The 26,037-nt window shown below is 36.9% G+C and overlaps 1 protein-coding gene across 8 annotated transcripts in view; it reads right to left on the reverse strand.

The window, feature by feature from the left end:
- Positions 1-403: 403 nt before the first annotated feature.
- The window catches only part of nr2f5 (nuclear receptor subfamily 2, group F, member 5), a 31,335-nt gene continuing 5,701 nt past the window's right edge, over positions 404-26,037 (reverse strand). For 4 of the 8 annotated variants that reach the window (XM_067447964.1, XM_067447962.1, XM_067447963.1 and 1 more), the window contains 4 exons: positions 23,773-23,890; positions 4,409-4,689; positions 3,385-3,631; positions 404-1,976 (listed from right to left, as the gene is read on the reverse strand). In XM_067447964.1, the coding sequence (XP_067304065.1) occupies positions 1,660-1,976; positions 3,385-3,631; positions 4,409-4,689; positions 23,773-23,776 (849 nt within the window). In that variant the 5' untranslated portion in view covers positions 23,777-23,890 and the 3' untranslated portion in view covers positions 404-1,659. Of the gene's footprint in view, positions 1,977-3,384; positions 3,632-4,408; positions 4,690-13,696; positions 14,763-15,508; positions 15,599-21,822; positions 22,102-23,772; positions 23,891-26,037 lie in introns of those variants that run through there. The other 4 variants (XM_067447967.1, XM_067447966.1, XM_067447965.1 and 1 more) reach the window with 4 other exon arrangements.

Genomic DNA, 26,037 nt, shown 5'->3' on the forward strand with positions numbered 1-26,037 from the left:
TATATATATATATATATATATATATATATATATATATATATATATATATATATATATATATATATTCTACTTTTAAGAATGACCAACATAAAGTAATGCATAAGATCTCTAGAAGTCCTGGGACAAAACCTGAAACATTTTGTGGTTTGATGAGATTAAAGTTGACCTATTTGAGTGCAAACTTGGAGCAAACCAAATACAACCGAAAATCCTGGTAAAATTTTCCTTACTATCCATTAAGATAGCGGGAAGGTCATGAGGAAAATTTTAGTCAGCCAGATACACATTTAGGTTCAAATCCATTTATACTTGTGACAAATGGCTCAAAACACGCGCCTACATTAAATAATAAATGAGTGGCTTAAAAGGTTAAGTTATATACAAAATGCCAAAGACAACAGCAGCAATTCTGTGAATGACAGATTTTATTTCCTTAATTCATTTCTCCAAACCTAAAATACAGAAAAACATACTTTGATAGAAATATTCTGTGAACTAATACAACAGGTCCTGCTTTCAAAGGTCCCAATGGCTTTTATATCCAAATGCTGCCTTAAAAGCTGTAGTGCCATGTTAAAAAAAATGTGACAGCGGGGTTTAAACATATTCAGAGGAGCGAGAAAGTAACAAAAAACTTGACGAAACCTACAGTATGCTACACAAAATACCTGGTCATCAAAGGCAGACTATTGGCATAATTGAGGTGAATTTAGGGTAATCGGTGTCATTTTGTGCAGTTGCCTGTCACCTCAACACTCTACATGTTCAAATGAGACTTTACCATATTCTAGATGGGTGGTCTTGTGATAAAGTTAGCACAGACTTGGTTGGCTTGGAGATGAGATCTTTTCTGACATTCCCCATTGTTTCCCCTATTTCACCCTAGTGTTTTTCATGATGCTACAGGAGATAAACACCTGTATTTAACAAGATGCATGTTGTGCTTGATACGGCAACATTCTGTCTGGATGTGCTGAATATTTGGATGTAGCTGAGAAACGCACGGAAAGTGAGGGTTATCTGGCTGGTTTCAAGTGCCTCTTTCAAGTCCTTCCACTTAATCAGACCTAAATGCAAAAATCAACTAGACAAACAAAATTTCACCTCAGTCATCGGTTCCACAAAATGCTCCCGAGAGTTCAGATGCCTGTCCTACTTTGGCAATGGCTTTCTCTCCAACGAGTCCTGCAAGAGTCACACCTCTCTCTCGGATTTACTGGCGATGTAATACAAATCTCGTCCACCCCAAATTCAGCTGCTGGGATCTTAGTTTCAGTTTTTACTTCACCACATACATACGGACAGAATCTTAACTCTCCCGTTAATACAAGTGGTGCAGTTTCCAAGGCCCGTCTACAGTTAATAGCTTCTCTGGTAAAGTTTTGGCATCCGCTTTAATGGCTTCTGGTTGAGTCAAAATCAGGAATGGACATTGCACTTCGGGCCAAACAGTCCATGTTCATTGAAAACCTCTGTGGGAAACAGTTCGGTGTCTGTATGAACGCTGTGGTCCATTCCCATTGACGGAACAAACGGCTGGTGCTTCAGATAAGTGAGCTGTGATGATGTGGCAGAAAGGGGTGTGGCTTGCTGACAGATTCCCTGTATTGGCCATGACCCCATGGTGACGGGGGTGTGATATGAATCATGAGGGCGGGATCAGGGCCCGTTCTCATTGTAATGGAGCGAGATGGGCCGGTCTCTCTGGACGGGCATGTAAGGCCAGTTGTAGCTGGAGCCGGAAAGCAGCATGTCCCGCAGCAGGGTCTCGATGGGTGTTTTACCAACCAGCCGCACAAAGAACAGCTGTTCGATAACAGGAGAAGAAACAATGCGCAGAGAGGGTAGCCGTAACAATAGGCGGCCAAATCGGTTGGGTTGATTGGGGTATTGGTTTCGCACGTACTCCTCAAGAGCACACTGGGACTTCTCCTGGATGCTCTCAACATGGGCCACATCAGACAAACCCATGGCATCTATGGGAAAGTAAAAGCAGAATAAGGAATACTGTAGGAATACTGTTGAACTGGTATTTGAATAAAAAAAGACAGGAAAAGGAATTTTCAGAATTGCAATTCAACACGTGTAATGCATTCTGTCCATCCATCCATCCATCCATCCATCCATCCATCCATCCATCCATCCATCCATCTTTAAATTAAGCATAGCAGTGAGTGCATTAACTCCTGGTTAAACTGGACTATGGTTGAAAAAGACACAACTGAAATACTCAAGCGTGTACAATTGCAGGGTTTTAACCAATGACCTCCTTTGCCATTCTCTCTGTTATGCTACTCATCATTGGTGTTCATGTACACTTGATCCTGCTGAGCTTGAGTTCTGATAACAAAAGATACATTGCTTCATATTTCTATGAGGGCGAGGATACCCGCTGAGCAGGACGCAACCGCCACTTTTGTCTACGTCCCATGAGTCCAGATAAAGACATCTATAGTTACAGTAGGCAGCGCTTTGTAAGGGGGGCACTGATGTGTCAGTCCCTGGCGTAATGTCAGCGCTGACAAGCCTTGCGTGATTCTGCGCCAGTCGCTCTTTCACTGGCGTTACACAGCAAAGGCATCCCCCCTTTCTCTTTGTGTTTCACAGTGTGAACACACACTGGGAGCTGCCACTGCATCGCGTCGGGCAATCGGGCGACTGGCTGACATTAGAGGCCTGTCGGGCGATGGGAGGTGATAGGAGGTTTGGGTTGAGGTTACGGGCCACAAGAGTTTGTCTGTCCCTGTTAGCTCATGCCGGCAGGTCTCGGCAGGGGGTGGAGGGGGCTTTGGCTGGAATTGCAGGATGGATCACATTGATGCCCTAGGCTACAGAGGTTATGTAGGTCACAGCCAGACTGAAGCGAATCCCTCTTTCCGCAACTCAGCATGCATAATTCAGCCATGTTGGTGGAAGTTGAGTTTGGGCGGGGGGCTGCTTGCCTGGTTTTAATAATAGATGGAAGCGTGAAGGATTGAGTGATAAAAAAAAAACGAATCGAGAGCGGTAGGTTCAGTCATCCATTTGGAAAAGTGTAGGTCTGGGCAGAAAAAGGGTTTCTGACAGGTAGAGCAGGGAATCAGACATAATCTAAACCAGTGGGCAAAACATCTCGGAATCTGAAGTTTGGTACTTTTTTGTTTGTAATGTTTATATGTAGTGAATGTTATTAAATCAGTTAACTTTTCTATTTATTTTATTTATTTAACACCACCATTGAAATCCTCGCAGAAAACCTTTAAATAGTCAATACTGACATAAACAGATCAACAAGTTATTCATTTATTATATTATTGAGGTTAACTCTGTGCTCCTAAAATGGACCCAATTGGCATATAATTAATACCAATCAAACCAAATAGTCTGAAGGTTAGTTATTCTTACCAGAAGTGAAGAGTACGATGGACTTCAGGCAGGAGTACTCGGCCGTGTCTACCTGAAGGGCTTTAAGTTTCTCCACCTGCTCTTGGAAGACGCGTATGTGGTCCATGAAGGCCACCACCCGCTCGGCTGACATGGGAGAGGCGTGAAGACCAGCAGCGGCCAGCAGGGGCGCAACATGCAGCGGCATAGAGCACTGAGCAGCATTCAGAACAAACAGCTCACTCCACGACATGCGTAAGAGTGCCACCTACCCAAAAATATAATTTGGTTATTAATTATTTAACTCAATTTTTAATTGTATATTGCTGTCTTCTATTACATTGCTCTCGCTATTGTTATAGCAATAAACCACTCAAGTCCGACCCCCTTATTGTGATTATATATATATATATATATATATATATATATATATATATATATATATATATATATATATATATATATATATAGCAGTGGCCAAAATGATTGGAACACTTGGCATTTGGGAGTCATCTTATTGGGCCTGGATTTGTTTTCCAAGAGGACAATGATCCAAAACATTCTTTTAACTATTGCCGGAACTACCTGCGATGAAAGGAATCTACTGGAACATTGAAAAGGATAGACTGGCCCCCTCAAAATCCGGACCTCAACCCCATCGAGCACATTTAGGGCGAGTTGGAAAATAAACTGGACAGATCTATTGTACATTCAAAGGAGAGCCTTTGCCTTCAGTTGCAGAAAGCATGGGATAACATTTGGTGTTGATGTTCTCAGAGCAAATATATTGACACTATGCCAAAGAGATGTGCTGCTGTAATTGTTGCAAAAGTTGGACATACCAAATATTAAATAAAAGTGGTTAAAAGCAGTATGACTCACTTTATCTGACATTTAATGGCAACCATCTGCATGTTTCACGAACATTATACAATTAAATCATGTTTTGGGGGCAAAAAGGTCAATATTTTCAAATAATTTTGGCCACCACTGTATATGAACAAAGCTTGAATATGCTAAAAGAGTTCTGACAAACTTGCTTTACCTGGTCCATGAGCTGTAGGTCAGGAAAGAAAGGGATATTTTTCGCCCACTCTACAGCACTGAAGAGCAAACGGGCCGCCAATTCACAGATGTTCTCGATGCCCATTAGGTTGTTGGATTGCATACACTGGGCTCCATAGCGTGAGGTGGGGTATGGCTCGGCCCGTAGAAGCAGAGAGATGAAGCCCGAAAGGTACGGCTGCCCGTTGTATGGGTCGCTCCCGTTGCTCAGGTACTGTCCTGGACTGGACTGCGAGTTGGACATACGACCCCTTTGGACAGCTGAGGAAGAGATAATAAAAAGCAAAGAGCCATAAGAAGTGGATATAGATCAAGTACAGTCTATTTCTACTTTCTAATGTCTAAGTGAATGCAGTCATAGCATCTGTAAAACCTATCAGAGAGATGCCGACCTCTTTGCTATCCATCAGTGTGTAATGAGTGAGTGGACACTATAGGTGAAATTAGGTTTTTCACACTTCCTCAAAGAAACGGTTCAGCCAGAGGCGAAGGGCAAAATAGAGGCCATTCCTGCAACGACGCAGCTCAGTGCCCATTTGGGAAACACCTGTTTAACTATCCTGCTGTCTGGCCAATAACTCCATTTACTATAAACCAGAGGGAGCATGAAATGAACACTGAATGAAATGAGAGAGAGAGAGAGAGAGAGAGAGAGAGAGAGAGAGAGAGAGAGAGAGAGAGAGAGAGAGAGAGAGAGAGAGAGAGAGAGAGAGAGAGAGAGAGAGAGAGAGAGAGAGAGAGAGAAACCCAGAGGAAAATGTTATTGCTTAGAGGATTCTTAGACATAATAGAGTTTCATGTAAGTATCAACTTTATCTTAGTTGTTTCTCTTAAATGACAGCTCTGGACCTGGTTGTATTATTATAGTTTTATTATAATCATTTGAATAAAATGTATATTTTGATACATTTTGAAAGGCTTCATGGGGGTCATAGCATATATGTAAATCACAATAGACATTAAAAGGAAGGAACAGGTACAAACAATGCTCTCATTATGATATGAAATACAATCAGTTTCCTTTAGAAAGGAAGGAAGAGAAAGTGGAGAAACAGGAGGAAATACAGCTACCTAATGAACGCTTCAATGTGTATAATTTACAACTTAATGGCAGAAAAAGTGTCCTATTCAAATGTTTGTTCTCAGTAAGATATTTTTTTAAGTTTTTGAAATTAGTCAGTTATGCTATTAGTAAAAAAACGTAATATTGTGATAACCAAAATAATTTATTTGATGAATAGACAGTTAAAAGAACAGCATTTGTTTCACATAGATTTTTTTTTTTTTATAAAACAATGTAGACGTCTCTATAGTCACTTTTGGTCAATTCAACATATCCTTGCTGAATAAAGATGTTAATGTTTTTCACTTTTACACTGTAAATGTATCTGAAGCAGAATTCAAATTTCTTTATCAATTCCAGTTCAAATAAAAGCCAAAAACCGGCATGTTGGTGGTTAATTTCTGCACCCCTAGTGGCAACAAATAGAATTGCAATCAGTTTGTTTGAGCGGTCAGACTTAGTTTGATATAAGAACATTGAGTTTGGGGACAGGGCTACCTGTTAGTCCAATAAACAAACAAAAAAGGGAGGACAGGGGATTTTGGGGGTTTGGGCATTTAAAATGGATCGTTTTCTCTCTGCATAAAACAGAAAAATACAAAAAAGCAAACTCAGGCAGCATATATTTAGTCAAAGCCAAAGTTGAACAGCATTCAGGCTCTGAAAAATCTAAATCGTGAACGTGCTTCACGTGTCATACGATTAACCCTGCTTTCACTCAGAGGTCAAAAGTTACAGAAGCTGGACTTTCCAGTTCCTCGTTTCCTTTCTCTCACTGTTTGCCGTTCTCTCCTGAAACTGGTTGTGATGGAGCTCCGGCATGCCATAAGACGAGGAGGGCGGGGTCAGGTGCACAATATTTGCTGAGCAGAAATGTGTGACATTAAGGTGTTCGACCACATTTCCGCACAAACATTTAAAATCACTCAGGTGAGCAAATCCATTGCCTGAATCATTTTGAATTAGGAGCAAGTCACACTTGAACAAGTAAAACACGGGCTCATGCTGTGACAGAATATGAACAGGTAATCTGAACAGTCTGAAACCTGAATGCTATATTCAGGTTATAATTCATTTTTTTCATTGTATTCTTAAACTTACATTTCAGTAATGTTATCAGCAGTGTAATTTTAGTACCATTTATATATCATCATAGTGTTGATTAGTATTTTGAATTAGCTTTCACTTTTTATATATTTTCATGTTTCATTAAGTAAATACTTCTATAGCTTTAATTCATTTTTATTACATTTTTTAGTTTTTGTAATTTTAGTATTTGCCAAGGAAACATTTTTTAGTTTTTAAAGTTTAAGTTTTCCACCTAATATTTATATATAAATATATTATATATAATATAATAAACCTTTTTTATAGTTTTAGTTAACAATAATAAAACTGATTATCAGCATAACATTAGAGTAATCTTTTTTTAATTGGATAAAGTGCAAAATCTAAAACAGTATGACATTTTTTTGTTTTACAGTTTTTCAGTTTTGTTTAAATCCATTCAAAAAGAAAGACAGAAAAAATCTAGGCATCTCAGACTCAGTATTTGAAGAATCATAAGGCACATTATGTTATACAGCAAATCAGAGTCTCCTCTGCCAGAGGTCACCTGTTCACATGGGTTGAACAGCAGGATTAGCCAATCGACCAGGTGGCAGGGTGATATTTACCCAAACCCCACAGAGAGCCGTCACATTTGGACTTTGCTATGATCCTGTCCATTATTAATGTTTACTTTCCATTGACCTATATTTCACCCTGCACATGGGAAGTGAGTGACTTACAGGTCATGGGATGAAGTCACAGTTTCAGCACGTTTCCCGAGACGTTCTGCAATGGCAGCACATGGCGGACATGCGCCGTTAACTGCATCTGCATGCATGCTGCCAACATCCAGTACTGTTACAATGGGACGTTTTTACACATTGATGGGTGGTTACAAGTGGCTGCTAACCAGTGTGATTTCATTTAGATACTATTATAGTTTTTATTATTTATTATTAATAGTATGAACTTTTCATTTTAATTTTAGTTACATTTTTTGTAATTATTTTGTGCTTATGTCAGTTTTATTTTTTAAGTATCACTATTCTGCTATTTTAAATGTTCCTAATTTTGTTTTGGAGGTCTCCTACAATAGGTTTACACGCTTAGAAGGTCAAAAATCACTTTAATTTACTCATAATATACATTGCACATCACCTCTTTTCTAAGTGTCTAAAATGGTTAGTTCGAATATTCTGTCTTTCTAAACCCCTCTTTTCCGAGAGCCTATACTCTATTCTGATTGGTCAGATGGCTGATTCGTCGACTGCTCACAGCGTGTCTGAAACGAAAACGCCCATTACCATATCTGAATTTCAGCACTGGATGCCTCGCTGCTTGATACACAGTGAAACGAACAGTAAACGGCGTCAGTTTTACAGTATCAATTACAGCTCGAGTCCTCATCCTTTTGTAGTCAATTCAAAGTGGACTTGCATCTCAGAAAGCAGCAGCATCTCGATATGTCAACAACACGAACCAAACTCTTCCAGGCCTCAGCTACAAGTGTCTGAGGGCGGGTCCAAGCAAACACTGTGTTTACAGGCAGCCAATGAAGACCATAGGCTGCCATTTTGCAAATTGGTTCCAATACATAACAGAAAGTGAGACCTACAGAGACTACAGTTGCTAAAGACTAAGAGCAGTTCCGAAATGATTCATTCATTTAGGAGACAATTAATTTAGGAGACAACAGGAGAAATATATTTTTCACAAACAGCTTTATCACAAACTATATGAAAGGTAATATTCAAAAAAGGGGGATTTTAATTGTTTTTATTCATTTTTATTTCAGGTCGAGTTATTTTAATAGTTAAACTAAATGAAAATCAGAAATGTTACTTCTGGCAACTATAACTTTTTTTTTTTTAATTTTTGTTTAATATACTGTATATATAGTGGGTGCAGAACATTATAGTTAATTTATGTAACTGTAAGTGAGGATAGCAAAATAAAGTAAACTGTGACATATTATACCCAAAAATTCTTCATACACTACCAGTACAATTTTGGACAAAAACTATCCAGACACTTTGACCTGACAATGCTTTGCTGAAGTGTTTTTTCTTGAATTGCTAATGTGACCTTTTACAGCACAGACTAAACAAAAGGAAGTATTGCTTCGTCATTGGTTGACCTAAATTGTTATTTTTTAGTTGTGTACTTAAATTTAACAGCTGACAGCTGATTGGTTGATTGTAATCCGTTACGTACCTTTCTATCAAAGTTATCTAACTCTGAGTTCTTGTCACATTTTATTTCCATTTTCTAAACTATATAGCGAATAAACTATGAGGATGTGAGAAAATGCTGAAGGTGTCTGAATAAATTTTGGCATTTTGCATGGTTTTAGTTTTAATTATAATAATTAGAAAAGAGCCCAAGTCTCTGTAATATATATGCTGGTCTCTAGATGTGGCTCAAGTTATGCTCAATGTAAGTCTATAATATGTTGTATGCTAGTCCTTCTACGTGCAAGTGTCAGACTTTCTTAAGTCCGTGGTCGTTTTCTAGCTTTGACAAAGGTCATGGCCCTGCACAAGGAACATTCCAGCAGATGCACGTACTTGCAGAAGCCTGTGGAACTGACAAGGCAATCAAGCTGCTTTCTTTCAATCAGAGGCGCCCTTTGTCAGGCTGGAATGTCAGTCATGTCAAGAGCAGCCGTAAGGTGTAAAAACAGGTAGAGCGATCGAAGAAGAGGATTGCTAAGAGGAAGAACATCTCTGAGTTTAAGACATGAATGCCCTAGCTGAATCCTTTAGGTCTTAGTTTGCTACGGGTTCTTCAGTGTCGGTGCAAGGTAAAAGGATTCGGTTATTCACAATTGCGTTTCGAACCCATGCTCTTATGGAAAAAAGCCTGCATGAAGGTTTATCTGAAATGTTCCTTTGTGTTGAACAAAAATGGGTTTGAACCTGAAGGTGAGTAAATAATGACGACAGATATTTCACATAAAAATTGATGCACTTCTGTGTTCTTTGAGGTGTCTACTGAACATTCCCAGAATGTTATCTCGTGAGGAATCAGGCAAAAAAAAAAAACATCTATTTTTAATAGAGAGATGGTCACATTCATTTGTCTGAAATCTTCACTAAAAAGTACATGATTATGTGAGGGTCTCAGTGGAAACAGCAGCGTGATTCTGCCCCATTCATTACCAAACGCACGTGATGAACTCGTAGGAGGAGAGAGTGGGATTTCTGAGAGCTGCGGAAAACAAAGAACCTTAGAGCGAAATGCGTATGACCTCATCCATAACAAGCATAAGTTATGCAAAAGTTCAAGAGTTTCAAGGCTACCAATGATCCATGCTATCAAAAGCATTATCTGAATGATACCGAAACCATTTACTATTTTAAAGAAGCTTGTTTTTACCAAAATACAAAAAAAAAAAAAAAAGGTAATTGCGACCTTTTTAGAATTGCGAGATACAAATTTTGCAATTGCGAGTTATAAAGTGTGACGAAGCTGTATATGCCTGATGAAGGTCATGGGACCTAAGCATTATAGATAGATAGATAAGTATGTTTGAGTTATTAAGTCGGATTTGTGAGATATAAATTCGCAGTTCTGAGAAAAAAAGTCAGAATTGACTTTATAACTTGTAATTACAAGTTTATATCAAAAAGAGAAAAAAAGTCAGATTTGCAAGAATTTTTTTTTAAATTACCTTTTATTCAGTGGCGGAAACAAACTTCCATACATTTTGAAGAATCATGATTAAAAAGTTTAAGTTCTAAACATAAATTTAGATTAGCTTGTTTATCTAATCCTGTCAATCATATTTCAAGGATATGTAAGTGAAATTACAAAAAGGATATATATCTACTGTAACACTTTTACTGAAGTTACTATAGTAATAGCTATACATTATGCATAATTACACACAACTAAATTCTAACATTATAGTAAGTACATTTAATGAATTAATATTACTGCATAATTACAGTGTAACAAAGACAATAAAGTTTAACCGCATCTGCTTACCTCCCTCCTATTACAATTCTTCCTTCATCCTTCCCAACTCTACCTTTATTCCTCCTTAACTGCATTGATACTGCTATCTTTCTTTAAGTAATGAAGGGAGAAACAGTATCTCTATCATGGACAATGTCCATCCAATCCGTCTAGCTATATATTACACTCACAGATTACATGATCTAGTGAACTTGTGAGACAAATTGTAAGCAGGATTACATTGCCCTGTAATGACCAGGAGCCAACCAATGCAAAGAAAGCTGGATCTGTGAGTTACACAATCTTAACTGCTAAAATAATACTTTTTTTAATGCAAAATACAATGTTGAGTGTCCAAAGAGACACTAAATCACAAACTTGAATATATAATTCAACGTTTATTAATTTATCTACATATGTATTTAACAAAGGCTGTGAGTTCCTCAAAGATCTATTTGAACCTTGAATGTAATCTGTAAAATGTGCTACAAGATATTGTTCACAATATAGATATGTGAATGTTAATCATAAACCTCATGCATAAGGACCAAGGTATATGAGCCGAGTGTTTTGTTTGTTTGGCTCAAACTGTGATATGACTGCAAAATCTATGTAATGGCTTAGTACAAGGTGCTTCTCTTTGCGAGTGACTGAATTGCATAATTCAGAGGAGATATAATTTATGAATGAAAAGAAGCAGCGAGGCTGCATGTTTTCCTGTCTATATCTATTTTGTCTGTGCAAATGCAACACACACTGTTAAGTATCTTTTGAAGTTGTAAATAAAACAAAGATTATTTGGAGAACAAGAAAATACTTTAAAGTTTTTCTACTACTAGCAATTTCTTTGTGAATTTCTGTCAAATTTCGGAGTGAAAATAATGTGTATACCAGTTGTTTTTCAGTGCAACCTGTTGGTTCTAAAAAGTGAAGAAGAAAAAGTGTGTATTATTGATTTAAGTGCATGCATGCAGACAGGTAAAGCACAAAAATGCCTAAACATGTCTTAACGGTTAAGGCGGTTGATTTACAGTTTACGCTACACGAAGGCACTGTCATTCCAAAGGATTTCAATGCTTTTATGCTTTAGTTTTAAAATCGATTCATCATACTGTATGGGGTAAGTTGTCACAATGGAATCTGCTTTCATAGGCTGTTCATTAACATTAAACAGTAAATATTAGAGACAAAGCAATGGAAGAATAAATGATTATTATACATTATATAAATGTTGAAACCAACAAATAAAACCACTGGGTAACTTGTATTTTGACAACTTGCCTTTGTGACAACTAGCCCCGGCCTCCTCTCCTCATTAGAAAACTCAACAGGCAACTAAAGATGATAGGAAAAGAGCCAATACAATAATGACTGAGTTGAGGTGTTATTTTAGATTTTAGTGTCTACTTTGACATAAATGCAGTATTATAAGACCCATATTCACCACTGAAACTTTCTTCTTATACAGAGATAGCTCATATTCACATCAAAGGTCAACAGACTATAGAGAATCAGGAGACTGAATGTTCTTTCAGTCTGAAGGCATGACTAGATGAATTTTCCCTGCAGTGATTTTCGTAACACAAACGAATTAGGAACTTTGCTGAGTTTTCACAATCATCTGCAGAGCGGATGAATTATCCACTGCAACTATATAAATAACACTAGTATTTTAAACTGCACTTGAAATGGACCTTGACTTTGCAAACTGATCATGCCACAATTTACTATTTAGACTTCAGATTTCTCATGTTAATCTGCAAACATGGAAATTGTATGTTGGATTTGTAAAAAATATTTTCTCTCTTTTGCTATTGAATGTTATATCTAAACAAGTGAATAGTCAAAATTAGGTATATTTTCAAACAAACTATTAAATATATAATTACAATTGTTGTTGCAAAGAGCTTTTAAACAAATAAAATTAAAATAAAAGTTTATGGTTCTTATGTTGATTAATCACACGGAGAAAGTTTTCTTGAGATGCTGTTTTTCTCTTTTGGAGATTAAACGTTTTTGATGTTACGCTGCAGGTTATTCAGATTAGAATGTGTTTTTTTAAGGTGTTTTTATTAAAAGCATCAGTAGATATATTACTGAAGAATAAAAGTTTTTGAGGAACTTAGTCCTCAAACCACTTAATGTTTCTAATGTCAAAACCTTCAGTTTTACATTTTACAGAAATATAGCCATTAGACAATAATTTATGCAGATTTTATTGAGTTTTGATCAGTTTTCAGAGTTTTAAGTTACATTTCTTGCTCAGTAAGTTGAAAAAGCGTAATGAATTAATTGTCACTTTGATTTTACAAGCAGCACTTAAACTTAATTCCCCCCCCCCAATTCTAGTGAAAATTTTACTGTAAAAAATGGTCACTTATACAAAAAAAATATAATAGTTAAAACATTGTTAACAAAAACACTCTGGTAACATGATTGTCACCTCAGACACCAAGATGTGTTTAAAATATTCTGTTTGAAAGACATCTCTTTGATTTATAGTCTATATAATTTTACAGTAGTAACAATAATCGTAGCAACAACTTGGCCAAACTGACTAATATGATGGTTTTTATTTTAGTTTTTGTGAAAACCATGTACTGTATGTACAGGTGATTTAATGAATGCATGGACAAAACTGATCTAAAGAACCTGCAATGTCAAAAATAAAATCAACTTTCTGTATCAATAACTTTTTAAATCTCCAATGTATATACAACCAAAATTATCTTGAGAAGACTTGAACACAATAACCACTATGAACTATTATTTCTAAGTAGCCTATGGATTTGTTCGATAATTTTTTGTAATGTCACATTATATTTAACACTTTACAATAAGGTTACATTAGTTAACATGAACTAATGATGAACTGCACAGCATTTGCCAATCTTAGTAAATGTTAATTTCAACATTATTAAAATCAAAAGTTGTATTTGTTAACATTAGTTAACGCACTGTGAACTAACATGAACAAACAGCTGTATTTGTATTAACTGATATGAAAAAATATGCAACAGTAACGTTAACACACGTATTGCTCATGATAGTTCATGTTAGTAACTAATGTTAACAAATGAGACCTAGTTGTAAAGTGTTACCTTTTACATTTCTGATCAGGTTTGCCTTACTACATCTTTTAGGCTAAATTTGTATTTGTCAATTACATGCAGCATTTAAAGAATCAGATCTTACCCTCTCTCCTCATTCCGACTTTCAAGCACTTCTTCAGCCGGCAATACTGGCACTGGTTCCGATGGTGCTGGTCAATGGGACAGTCGCGGTTCCCCCGGCAGGTGTAACTCAGATTCCGTCTCACCGAGCGCTTGAAGAAGCTCTTGCACCCCTCGCACGTAAACTGGCCGTAGTGTTTGCCGCTGGACTTGTCCCCGCAAACCATGCAGTCCACATTGGGAATTTTGTCCCCGGAGAGCGCGTCGTTGCCCGGGGTTGAACCTGAGGGAGTTCCCGGTGTCCCGCCGGGCTCCTGACTGCACATTTGCAGCTGGGACCCGGGATCAGCCGAAATGTTCTCTTGCCACTGGTTTACTACCATTGCCATGCTATCCCGCAACACTTTCTGTGGTAACGACCGATACAACGCGTCTCCTTTCAAGCAGGGAGGAGAGTTCAAACGATCCTGAATGACGCTGAGGAGATCTAGACGAGGCGCGCGGCGCTTTCCACCTCTTCCAACGACAAAAAACTTAACTTCTCTACTCAGAACAGGTCTTTGAATATTTACAAAACAAACGAGAAGGTGGCATTATCATTGCGTGAGAAATCCCCAAAACATGTTCAAGTTTCCGCCGCTCTGAATACTGTCAATTTTGCGCGAGAATGTCCGAGAGATAACGCGCGCACGTCGCGAGACGACCATCCGTGTTTGAAACTTAACGATCTTCTCGAGATCCCACGTTTGAAGTTTAATGTGAGATAGACCGCGGTTGTGCGTATTATTAATAGGCAGCCTAATTAACGGAAACTATACAAGAAAGAGCGTTTCCCAATAATCATACTGACATGATACCTAACTGTAGCCCTAATCTTCGTCTAAACAAGACCGCATGCGAATTGTTATTGTGGAAAAAAAATGGAAATAAAATGGAAATGATAAAAACGCTATAAAAGTTATTTCCGTATGACTCAATTCTTTGTACCAGGAGAGTTCCTAAATAGTCCGTCAAAACTTGTAGGTACAAGAGGAGATTCACTGTGTTTCGCCAGCTGTCCGACTCATCTCTGAGAACCGTAGTTAAGAATTCGGTGAAAGTGACACTAAACAGCCGTGGTTACTGAAGCTCCGCCCAACACATGCCATAAAAGGGCATGTTGACCATATTAGTATGTGACGTCTTCACGAGGGGCGGGGCTTGCATACTCTAAGCTCCTCAACTGGCCAGTGGATGTGCTAGAAAAAAAGTCTTTGTCCAATTGGACAAAGGCGCTGCTCTAGCACAATTAATGTGAATTGTTTAACAATCTCAAGCAGAGAATTCAATCTCAAGAAAGAGATTTTAACAAAAAGACATTAGCTCTGATTTTTTTTTTTTCATTATCATTATTTGCCAGGACAATACTAAAAGTGGCAAAAAAAATTGTTCCCTGATTTTTTTTTATGTAATCCAGCAATATTTTATAGATTAAATTTATAGATAGGACTATGTTACATAAATAAACAGTTTCATATTTTTTTTTTATCAGAACAGTTCATCAATCAACCAAAATATATTGTTAGAAAACGGTATAATTTATGTTACATTTCAATAATAATAGTAGCCTATAAAAAATTGTGTGTGTTCAGTTTCATACATCATAACAGATTTAAATTCAATCCAATTCATAAATACGTTTGCTTTGTACACTTTTTATTCCAGTGCATAAAACACTTTCAAACATGAAATATAAAATGCTAAACAAGCAAATAAACAAACAAAAATAATTGTGCATTGATGTCTACTTAATGATAAGAAAAGAGAAAAAAATGATGCTTGGCATGCTAGTTACCTTGTTTTTATAAGTGTGTCGTTGAGGTGTTGGAGTTTACACCATTTGACAAAGGCTCCTCGCAGGAGGCTTCACTTCTGTTAGTTTAGTCTGTAATGAGCATATTGGGAATGTGTTAAAGCACAAAAGGCCATGGTGTAAATTACAGTGACATGCACTGGGTTTAAAAGCTGTGAGGAAGTGTAAATGTTAAATGCATTGAACTAACTGATGTCATAATTTACTATTTTAAGCCTTGTTGATGCACTTAAATTAAGTGTTACTTCAACAAGAGTATATTGGGATTGTCTTCAAAATTAGATAAATGTGGACAGGATTTACTGCTGAATTATTTTAGGAATCTGCAATTCCTCCTTATTGTAATGCACTTTGGATCAAGTGTAAAAGTATTTTATAAATAAAGTTTGACTTGACTTTGCTTAAATACTGCATTTGCTTTTCAAAATGACATTCATAATGAATCCAATTATTTTCAGATAGCAAATGTTAAAAGCTCTACTTTTTACCAACATTCCTGGAATAGCATTTATGAGGAAACTCATACACTCTTAGATTCCAAAAGAGATTCTATTTTTCTTAGTGTGAACAACTTTTGTGTAATGGAAAGTTTAATAGATTTTTATCTATTATTTTTCTTACAAATAAGACTCCAAAAGAGAACCTTCACAGTGATGACATATTTGGGTTCCCCAAAGAAATGTCCAGTTCTTAAAAAGAACCATTTTTTCTTAGTGTGAGCAACTTTTGTCTAATGGAAAGTTTAATCGATTTTAAAGATTCTTCATGGAACCACACAGGCCAATAAAGAAGATTTATTTTTAAGAGTATAAGTAGCTATAGGAAAAACATTTTTTAACTTCTTACACATCCATTTGGACTGAGACATTTAACTGTAAAGAGCACAAACACAGTACAGTGGACATTAAGAGGTTAAGAGGTAACAAATGTTTAAAATAAAACAATGCAACAAGCATGTCTAAAATATGTCCATAGTTGGTTAATGCATTACACATAATGCAAGTACTTGTCAAGTAAAAATTTTAAATCTATAACAAAAGATTTGAGCTACTTTTTAGCTACAAATACACTGTAAATCCAAATAAGTTGGGCTAACTCAAAAAAAATTGTGGTAATCAGTTATATATTTTTTTAAAGTTAAGATGTTCCCAATTTTAAGTAAGCAGAACTATCAACTTTTAAGTTTCTGTACTGTACTGTAGTTTCTGTACGCATGTTAATCGCTCCTAACTTGAAGTGCTGAGTTATCTTACTCATACATTGTGATCGCAATTAACATAAAATATTTAGTTAATTCACTGTTTTATTTTGAGTTCTTGCAAGTTAGTTATAAGTTGTCAGAACTCAAAAAATGAAGGATTTGTTTTTTATTTTGCAAGCTATAACAAAATAAATTAGAAAATCCCAATTTACTAATTTGCTAACATGTTAACAATAGCATGGTTTAGCAATTACTAAATAAGTAGCAATGTAAACGTATAACTTGCTCTCAAACCAAGCCGCATGCACCACTCCTCACCATGATAACTCTGTTAATGTGAAAAACACACATTAACAGAAACTCTTCTACATTAGCATAACAAAACATTAATCACTCAATCCTCCTTACCATTAATCTTGCACAAAAAACATTATACATGAACACTTAATTTTAGTATTTACTCTCTCGTTTGAGTGCCATGGGCAAAGCATGCTGGGAAATAAAATAAAAAATCTCAGCCCAGTTTCAGTTCAATTTATGTGAAATGAGTTCATAAAACTCAAAACAAAGAAACAATTCAGTTTACTAGTAAAATTTTAAATACTCATAACAGTAATTAACTAATTTAACTGAACTAATTTGTTAATTTAAGTTTTTCAAGTTTGTTTGAGCATTGTTGTTTACAGTGTAAGTAACTCAAGCTACTTAGTTTTCCCATTTATGGACTGACAGCTCTCCTGTCCATTGAGAGAAATGGGGAGTAAGTGCAGAGCTGTTGTGTGCGCTGTGTAAACATGATAATTATTGAGACCAGTTATTCTAGACCAGAGGTGTCCAATCCTGCTCCTGAAGGGCCACTGTCTTGCAGAGTTCAGCTTCAACCCCAAATAAACACACCTGAACCAGCTAATCAAGGTCTTAGGCATACTAGAAATTTCTAGACAGGTGTGTTGAGGCAAGTTGGAGCTAAACTCTGCAGGACAGTGGCCCTCAGGACCAAGTTTGGACACCCTTGTTCTAGACTAAATGTCTGTGAGCAGGCATTTACTCATCTCACTTGCACAAAGACAGATTCAGTGTTCTGCAAAATAAATAAAACAGTGGAAAAAAAAATCAGAATTTGATGTACAATAACACAAAATATGCTTTATGTATTTAATCTCACTTTATTAACCAATGTCTTTGCTGTTGACCAATGATGATCCAGTTTAAGTATAGAAATAAGCAAAATTGACTTTAGATAAACATCACACGTGCGTTTTTTCTTTCTTTCTTGTTTTTATTGCTTAAAGGGATAGTTTACCCAAAAATGAAAATTAGCCCATGACTTATTCACCCTCGAGCCATCCTAGATGTATATGACATTCTTCTTTCAGACAATAACAATCTAAGTTATATTAATAAATATCCTGGCTCTTCCAAGCTTTATAATGGCAGTGAATTGCAGCCCAAAAAAAGTGCATCCATCCATTATAAAAGTAATACACATGGCTCAAAAATATTAATATTTACCTCATTATAAAGTAAAATATTCAGCTTCCTGCCTTCTGTATGAGCTTCAAATTTTGGGCTCCCATTTACTGCCATTATAAATTGATTTTCTTTTAAATATAACTCTGATTGTCTGAAAGAAGAAAGTCATATACACCTATGACTTGAGGGTAAGTAAATTGTGGGATAATATAAATTTTTGGGTGAACTATCCCTTTAAGTGAGAGGGTTGAACTTCTCCTTTGTCCTATTCTTCTGCAATACAGAATGGCAGCATAGCTAAAAGGTTATACACATTATCCAACGCTCTACTTTACAGAAAAAGTAATGGAATTAGTTACTTTTTTAGGGAGTAATGCAATATTGTAGCACATTACTTTTAACTTTCTCCAACACTGTATATGTCTATTAAAACCATGAAAGAGCACCTCAACAGGATTGAGACATTCATATTTTCCCACCTCCGTCAAAATCTTCAAAAGTCACCGTGGGACATTTCCTCCATTGAGTAAGTGCAGTATTCCATTAACCAGTTTAAACAGTTATGCCTCCCTCTCTGTGCAACGTTACATTACAAAGTAAACATTCATCTTTGTGTTGATGCCTTAGCAAAACAATGGCATTAAAACAATCAAAACACTGCCAGCATAATTTACAATGAATTAAAACATGTTTAAATATGAAGCGTATAGTAAATAAATGTAAATGCGAGAAAATAAATTATTTAGATATGCTCACGAAACATATGGTCCCTAATTTTGCAGCAAGCAAAGAAAAGAACTTGATGTTATTGTTGTCCCTGTTTAGCACGGCACTTCTAGTGCTAGAGGCCATAAAGTTGGCCTTTAGCTTAGCTTAATTGTTGTCACATGTAACCCTACCTGTCCCCCAATTAGCCTTTTGACTGGCTATTAGATCATTCTGTGGCATACTGACCAAGGGCGTTATTCGGTAGGGATGGTGATTATGTGTAATTCTATACAGTGATGGCATTTAAAAATGTCTAAATTAAATTAATAGTTTTATTAGTAGTAATACCATTCAACTAAATTAGAGTTTCAGAACTTTGTAAGTGTAAAAAAATAAATATAATGATTCTGTCACTGTTCACTCCCCCTCATGTTGTTTCAGACCTGTATGATGTTATTTTTTTCTGTGAAATAAAAAAAAGAGGATTTATCATCATGCATTCCATAGAAAGATAGTTTATAGTCATCATTTCTGTCAAGCTCCAAAAGGACAAAAAACACCACAAATGTAGTCATGCACTGATCAACCTGTGTCTTATGTGGTCATAAAATAGCTTTAACAGACCAAAAGTTAAAAAGGCCGTGATCTTGACATGACATTAGTGAGAACCTGAATCTGAATGTGAATAAATAACAACATAAAGGTTTGGAACAACATTTGGGTTGAGTAAATAGTGAAAATTCCCTTCAATTAGCAATACTGAATCTGTAAATGTGCCACCAGATTTCTCTTGATTCTGATTTTCTCTTGTATGATCATCATGTGAACAAACATCCATGTGTCAGAAGCATGTCTGGCTCTGACTGATTGTAAAGATAAATTCACAGGGAGCTCATGCCTAGTGTGAGGTGACGGATGACTGCAGCAACTGGCACAGTGACTCCCAGATTGAGGTCAGGGAGTAAACATGACCACATAGCATGGCCTAGGAAATGCAAAGGCCTCTGGTTTGCAGGTTAATTTATGGAAGCTCTGACAGTTTGTGACCCATGATTCAGTGCCCCCGTTTCTGACGTGAAAGACAGCCCAGTCCAAAAATGTACCCATAAACAATCACTTAGGTAACCTGAGTGTGAAGAAAAATATGGTCTGGAAGGTCCACTTTCCAAAGTCGTGAATGATCAGTTGTCATCTATTTAACTATTCATTCATATATCAATTAAACACGCAGAACAAAAGACAAACATTGTTTTGAAACTCGATGGATGGATGGGTGGATAGATGGAAGCACAATTCTCATATATATTCTTCTAGCTGATTCAAAACTTTTGGAACTGTTTTGAACTATTAGAACTGTAACTGTCACTCATAATCTTAAAATCTAAATTTTTGCAATTACAGAGGTCAAACGTTTCCTGTAGTTTCTCACCAGGTTTGCACACACTGCAGGAGGGATTTTGGCCCACTCCTCCACACAGATCTTCTCTAGATCAGTCAGGTTTCTGGCCTGTCGCTGAGAAACACGAAGTTTGAGCTCCCTCCAAAGATTCTCTATTGGGTTTAGGTCTGGAGACTGGCTAGGCCACACCATAACCTTGATGCTTCTTACAGAGCCACTCCTTGGTTATCCTGGCTGTGCTTCAGGTCAGTGTCATGTTGGAAGACCCAGCCTCGACCCATCTTCAATACACTAACTGAGGGAAGAAGGTTGTTCCCCAAAATCTCGCAATACATGGCCCCGGTCATCCTCTCCCTAATACAGTGCAGTCGCCCTGTCCCATGTGCAGAAAAACACCCCCAAAGAATGATGCTACCACCCCCATGCTTCACAGTAGGGATGGTGTTCTTGGGATGGTACTCATCATTCTTCTTCCTCCAAACAGGTTTAGTGGAATTATGACAAAAAAGTTCTATTTTGGTCTCATCTGACCACATGACTTTCTCTCATGACTCCTCTGGATCATCCAAATGGTCATAGACGGGCATGTACGTGCTGGTTTAAGCAGGGGAACCTTCTGTGCCATGCATGATTTCAAAACCATGACGTCTTAGTGCATTACCAACAGTAACCTTGGAAACGGTGGACCCAGCTCTTTTCAGGTCATTGACCAGCTCCTCCCGTGTAGTTCTGGGCTGATGTCTCACCTTTCATTGAGACCCCATGAGGTGAGATCTTGCATGGAGCCCCAGTCTGAGGGAGATTGACAGTCATGTTTAGCTTCTTCCATTTTCTAAAGATTGCTCCAACAGTGGACCTTTTTTCACCAAGCTGCTTGGCAATTTCCCCGTAGCCATTTCCAGCCTTGTGGAGGTGTACAATTTTGTCTCTAGTGTCTTTGGACAGCTCTTTGGTCTTGGCCATGTTAGGAGTTGGATTCTTACTGATTGTATGGGGTGGACAGGTGTCTTTATGCAGCTAACGACCTCAAATAGGTGCATCTAATTTAGGATAATAAATTGAGTGGAGGTGGACATTTTAAAGGCAGACTAACAGGTCTTTGAGGGTCAGAATTCTAGCTGATAGACAAGTGTTCAAATACTTATTTGCAGCTGTAAATAGTAAAAAAAATCATATTGTGATTTCTGGATTTTTTTTTGTGTAGATTATGTCTCACAGTGGACATGACTCTCACTCACGCACGCGCACACGCACACGCACGTACAGTGGATTCAGACCCCCTTACATTTTTCACTCTGTTTTATTGCAGCCATTTGCTAAAATAATTTAAGTAATTTTTTCCTCATTAATGTACACACAATTGTTGACATTTTTGCAGATTTAATAAAAAGGAAAAACTGAAATATCACATGGTCCTAAGTATTCAGACCATTTGCTCAGTATTTAGTAGAAGCACACGTTTGATCTAATACAGCCATGAGTCTTTTTGGGAAAGATGCAACAAGTTTTTTACACCAGGATTTGGGGATCCTCTGCCATTCCTCCTTGCAGATCCTCTCCAGTTCTGTCGGGTTGGATGGTAAGCGTTGGTGGACAGCCATTTTCAGGTCTCTCCAGAGATGCTCAATTGGGTTTAAGTCAGGGCTCAAGAACAGTCACAGAGTTGTTGTGAAGCCACTCCTTCATTATTTTAGCTGTGTGCTTAGGGTCATTGTCTTGTTGGAAGGTGAACCTTCGACCCAGTCTGAGGCCTTGAGCAGTCTGGAGAAGGTTTTCATCCAGGATATCCCTGTACTTGGCCACAATATAACAAAAGTGAAAAATTTAAGGGGGTATGAATACTTTCCGTACCCACTGTGTGTGTTGGTGTATATATATATATATATATATATATATATATATATATATATATATATATATATATATATATATATATATATATATGTGTGTGTGTGTGTGTGTGTGTGTGTGTGTGTGTGTGTGTGTATGTGTGACTGTTCTTTTATTTATATATATATATATATATATATATATATATATATATATATATATATATATATTAACTGTTTGCTCAGTTTATTTGAATAAAATAAGCTAAAATAACACAAATCTTTAGTTTTCAACTTAATTGTCATTTGCACACAATTATATTACATTAAATGAAATGAAATTTGTAAAATGTTGAGTTAACCTAAACCATTTATTTATTTTGCATTGACTGCAACTGGGCAGTGAATTTAGTTCCCGGCATGCTTTGCATAGGGATGGATCAAGAGAGTAAATGTTGAAAAAGGGCTGTTTAATGTGTTTTTTAGTAAAGGGAAAGACCTGTTAAATTTTGATGTTCAGTTATATTTGACATCTAAAAGCATATATGGTGTGTTGATTTTTGAGGTTACCATGCTGAAATGTGTGGACCTTGTGGTTAGGATGTGGGTGGCTACGTAAAAATAAATCTATGCCGTTCTCAATGAGCTATAACTGTGGTAATGACAGTGATGAGTAATTTTTACTTGATCATTTGCATTGCATGCTACAAATGTTACACTTAGCATGTGAATTATGTTGACTATTAGTTTTTATAAAAATAAATAAAAATAAATTAGTTTGACATTTTCCACGGTCTACATGTTCATCAGGTCTACCCCCTCTTTATCTAGTAGGAATAATATTTTTTTTTTTGTAGTATTGACTAATCTAATTTAAGTTCATACAACACGATTACAACAAATTATTTAAACTAATTCGATTTTGTGGAAAAGTTTTCCTTAATTTAATGAAGTTCGAGTTAATGAGTGTAGGCATTTGTCTATAAAATATGAAAGTATTGTCTATAAAAACAGCCAATTTATAAAATGACACTCTTGTAAGGACATATTTACTTTTGGATGAGTGCCTTTACATTTGTGCTTCATATTGCGGGTTTTTTCGGACAGTGTCCTCTTTCCTCTGTCCGATTAGAGTTGATTAAGAGGTTAGACGTTGTGAAGCATGGCGTCTTTAACTGAGATTTATCTGTTCCTGTACTGACCCGTATGGGGTTGCCTGCCCTCACCCCAATGTCCTTTAGATTTATTTGGTTATTTGTTTATCTATTCTGAGTCTTGCATGTCTCCCTAATTTTTTTCCTGTTTATGCATCCAAGCCTCATTTTTCACAGTGGTAGCAATATGAAGCTCTTGCCATTTGCTGATACAGTCAAAATACGGGCAAAGGCACTGATGACCCTCATGACCCCGGACACCCGCCTGAAGCACAACCCACAACGTTCTGCATTGTAGCGACTTAACCGACATCTACTAAGACATAACCTCCAGGTTTTAAACTGAAATATTGAAGTTATTTTCCACACCACACCATATTTCCATATCTTGAGATCAAAATGAAAGATTCGTAGTTCTTAATTTCTTGTTATAATGTGCAAAAACTAGATCTGACTTTCAAAACAGGCACTTGTCTACTCACACATTTCTTGTTAGGAGTTTTCTGGGCTAAACGGGGAGAGCAACACTATGTGGCTAGCATGACCTGACATGCCTCTGAAGCTGGAGGGGGTCTTGACCTTTGCTCCCAGGCTTCAAACCTAGGAAGATGAAAAAAGGGATTGGTTAGGAGGGTGACTCCTTAAACAAGAGCTTCTGTTTTAGACAGGAATGTCAGTTCCATAAAAAGATGCCTATAGAGAAGGAAAAAGCTACCAAAAGTGAACAGAGATAATTAAGATATATAAAAGAGTGTGTGTGTAGACTGTGCACGGGAGACTGAGGATAGTTGCCACGCAGGGAGATTGTCATAAGTGCTCGGGTTCAGTAGCTATGAAGGTTTTTTCAGCAGTGGTTTTATGTTTGTTTCAACAATCTATTTAAAAAAATAAAAAAAAATTATTCTGTCCGCAAATTATTCTGTTCCAATAAATCATAATACTTTTGTAATAGTTACTGGAGTGAACAAGACAACACAATAAAATGTAATATATACTGTAGATAAAGATACATTTGAATTTAAAGGTTAAACCGACAAGGGTATTTTTCATATGTTGCAATTTTATACTATTTCTATTAAATTAAATACCTTTGAATGAACAACACTTATGTAATCTTGGTAAATGTTTTATATTCATTTGAACATTTAAAGTGGAAACAATATTAGTTTCATTTGTTAACATTAATTAACTAAAGTACTAACGATGAACAATTTAGTATTTATTAATCTTAATGTTAATCTCAACATTTACTAATATAAGATCAAAAGTTTTGTCTGTTAAAGGGTAGCCTGGCTCTGCCCTCCTACGTACTTCCGCTCACTTTTCATTTTCCTTCAGTACTACGTCTGGGACTGCTGTGTAGTCTTATGTTTTCTCTGAACAAATTTTTACTGGTCCAATCAGCCAACAGAGGGAGTGGCTGAGAACGATGACGTTGATGTCGAGCGCTAGTTTGAGATGTGTTCAGTAATGGCGGCGGAGAAAGATGCAAACGAAACCATTCATTCCGTTTTGGCACCGCTGCCGAATATTCAGAAGTTAAAGTCGGAGCAATAACAGTCTTTGCTGGGGTTTGTTGGTGGCCCTCCAACAGGGTAAATTCAGGAAAAGTTTGATTTTCCAGATCGCTTCGTTAGTGATGAAGGAGTTGGCTGAAGCTATTCGGACGGGAACTGTTTCAGGGACTGGTCAGTAATTTTATTGCCGTCCGTCTCTCACCACCCGCGTAAAAATCCCTGGCCGAGTTACCTACTGCTTTTGACAAACGCAAGGTCGTGTTGATGTAATAGCTGTCCGAATCCACATCTCTGAGTTTTCAACAATATATCACTTCAAAATTCACTGTTTGTCATCATTTTTGACCACTGCAGAACACCATACGATTGCTTTGCTGTTATTAGGATGCATTTATAGACTTGTATTTCCTTAAAATGCTGGCAAGTATTTAGAAGAGCAATATATTTCATCACCGCTCAAACAAATTAATATAAAAGCACTTAAACATTTGAATTGGTCCGTTATTTATAGCATCATTTATTATCATTCCAAACATATGACATTTTATTTACAGCATACAATGATGTTACGGACCACGTGAGCGCCGCGTTCCCGATCACAAAGCTCTCCTGTCCACCGTGGCGTGAATAAATCACAATCCGAATGCACAAGTTTTTAGGTTTTATCCTATAGTTTTATTACTGAGGTGGCATGCACATGTGCACTTTTATTTTGTCGGATATCCATGAGTGAAACAGGCGAAGGGCGCATGACATACGTCACGACCAAACGTTAGCGATTGGTTATGGCAGATCCAGAGTGGCTCAGGGCAGATCCAATAGTTTTAAAACTCAACAGAGTGCCCGCCTTCGCGGAAATAAACCCTTGTCAATGGAGAGTGGCCAGACTCTATGTACAAATGAAATGTACGAGAATCTGGTAAAACCAGGCTAGTTAAAGGGTACATAACACACAAAGTTTCTGCCAATCTCATGTTAATCTTGAGTACGGTACCTAGAAAGTTGTATTGCATCCTTTGGGTCTTTAGTTTTATCTTATTTATAAAAGACAAATATGCTGTACCAATTCATTTGGAAAACAACCAAACTTTTGGAGGCATGCAGTGGGCGAAGCTAAAGAATCTCGAGCACACACACACACTCCCTGGATAACTTTCGATCCACTATACGTTCGTGTTGTTTACATTATATGCATTTAAGCGGCGAAACACAGACACAGACACAGACATT

Source organism: Pseudorasbora parva, chromosome 7 (genome assembly GCF_024679245.1).
Source record: "Pseudorasbora parva isolate DD20220531a chromosome 7, ASM2467924v1, whole genome shotgun sequence".
Taxonomy (NCBI): Eukaryota; Metazoa; Chordata; class Actinopteri; order Cypriniformes; family Gobionidae; genus Pseudorasbora; species Pseudorasbora parva.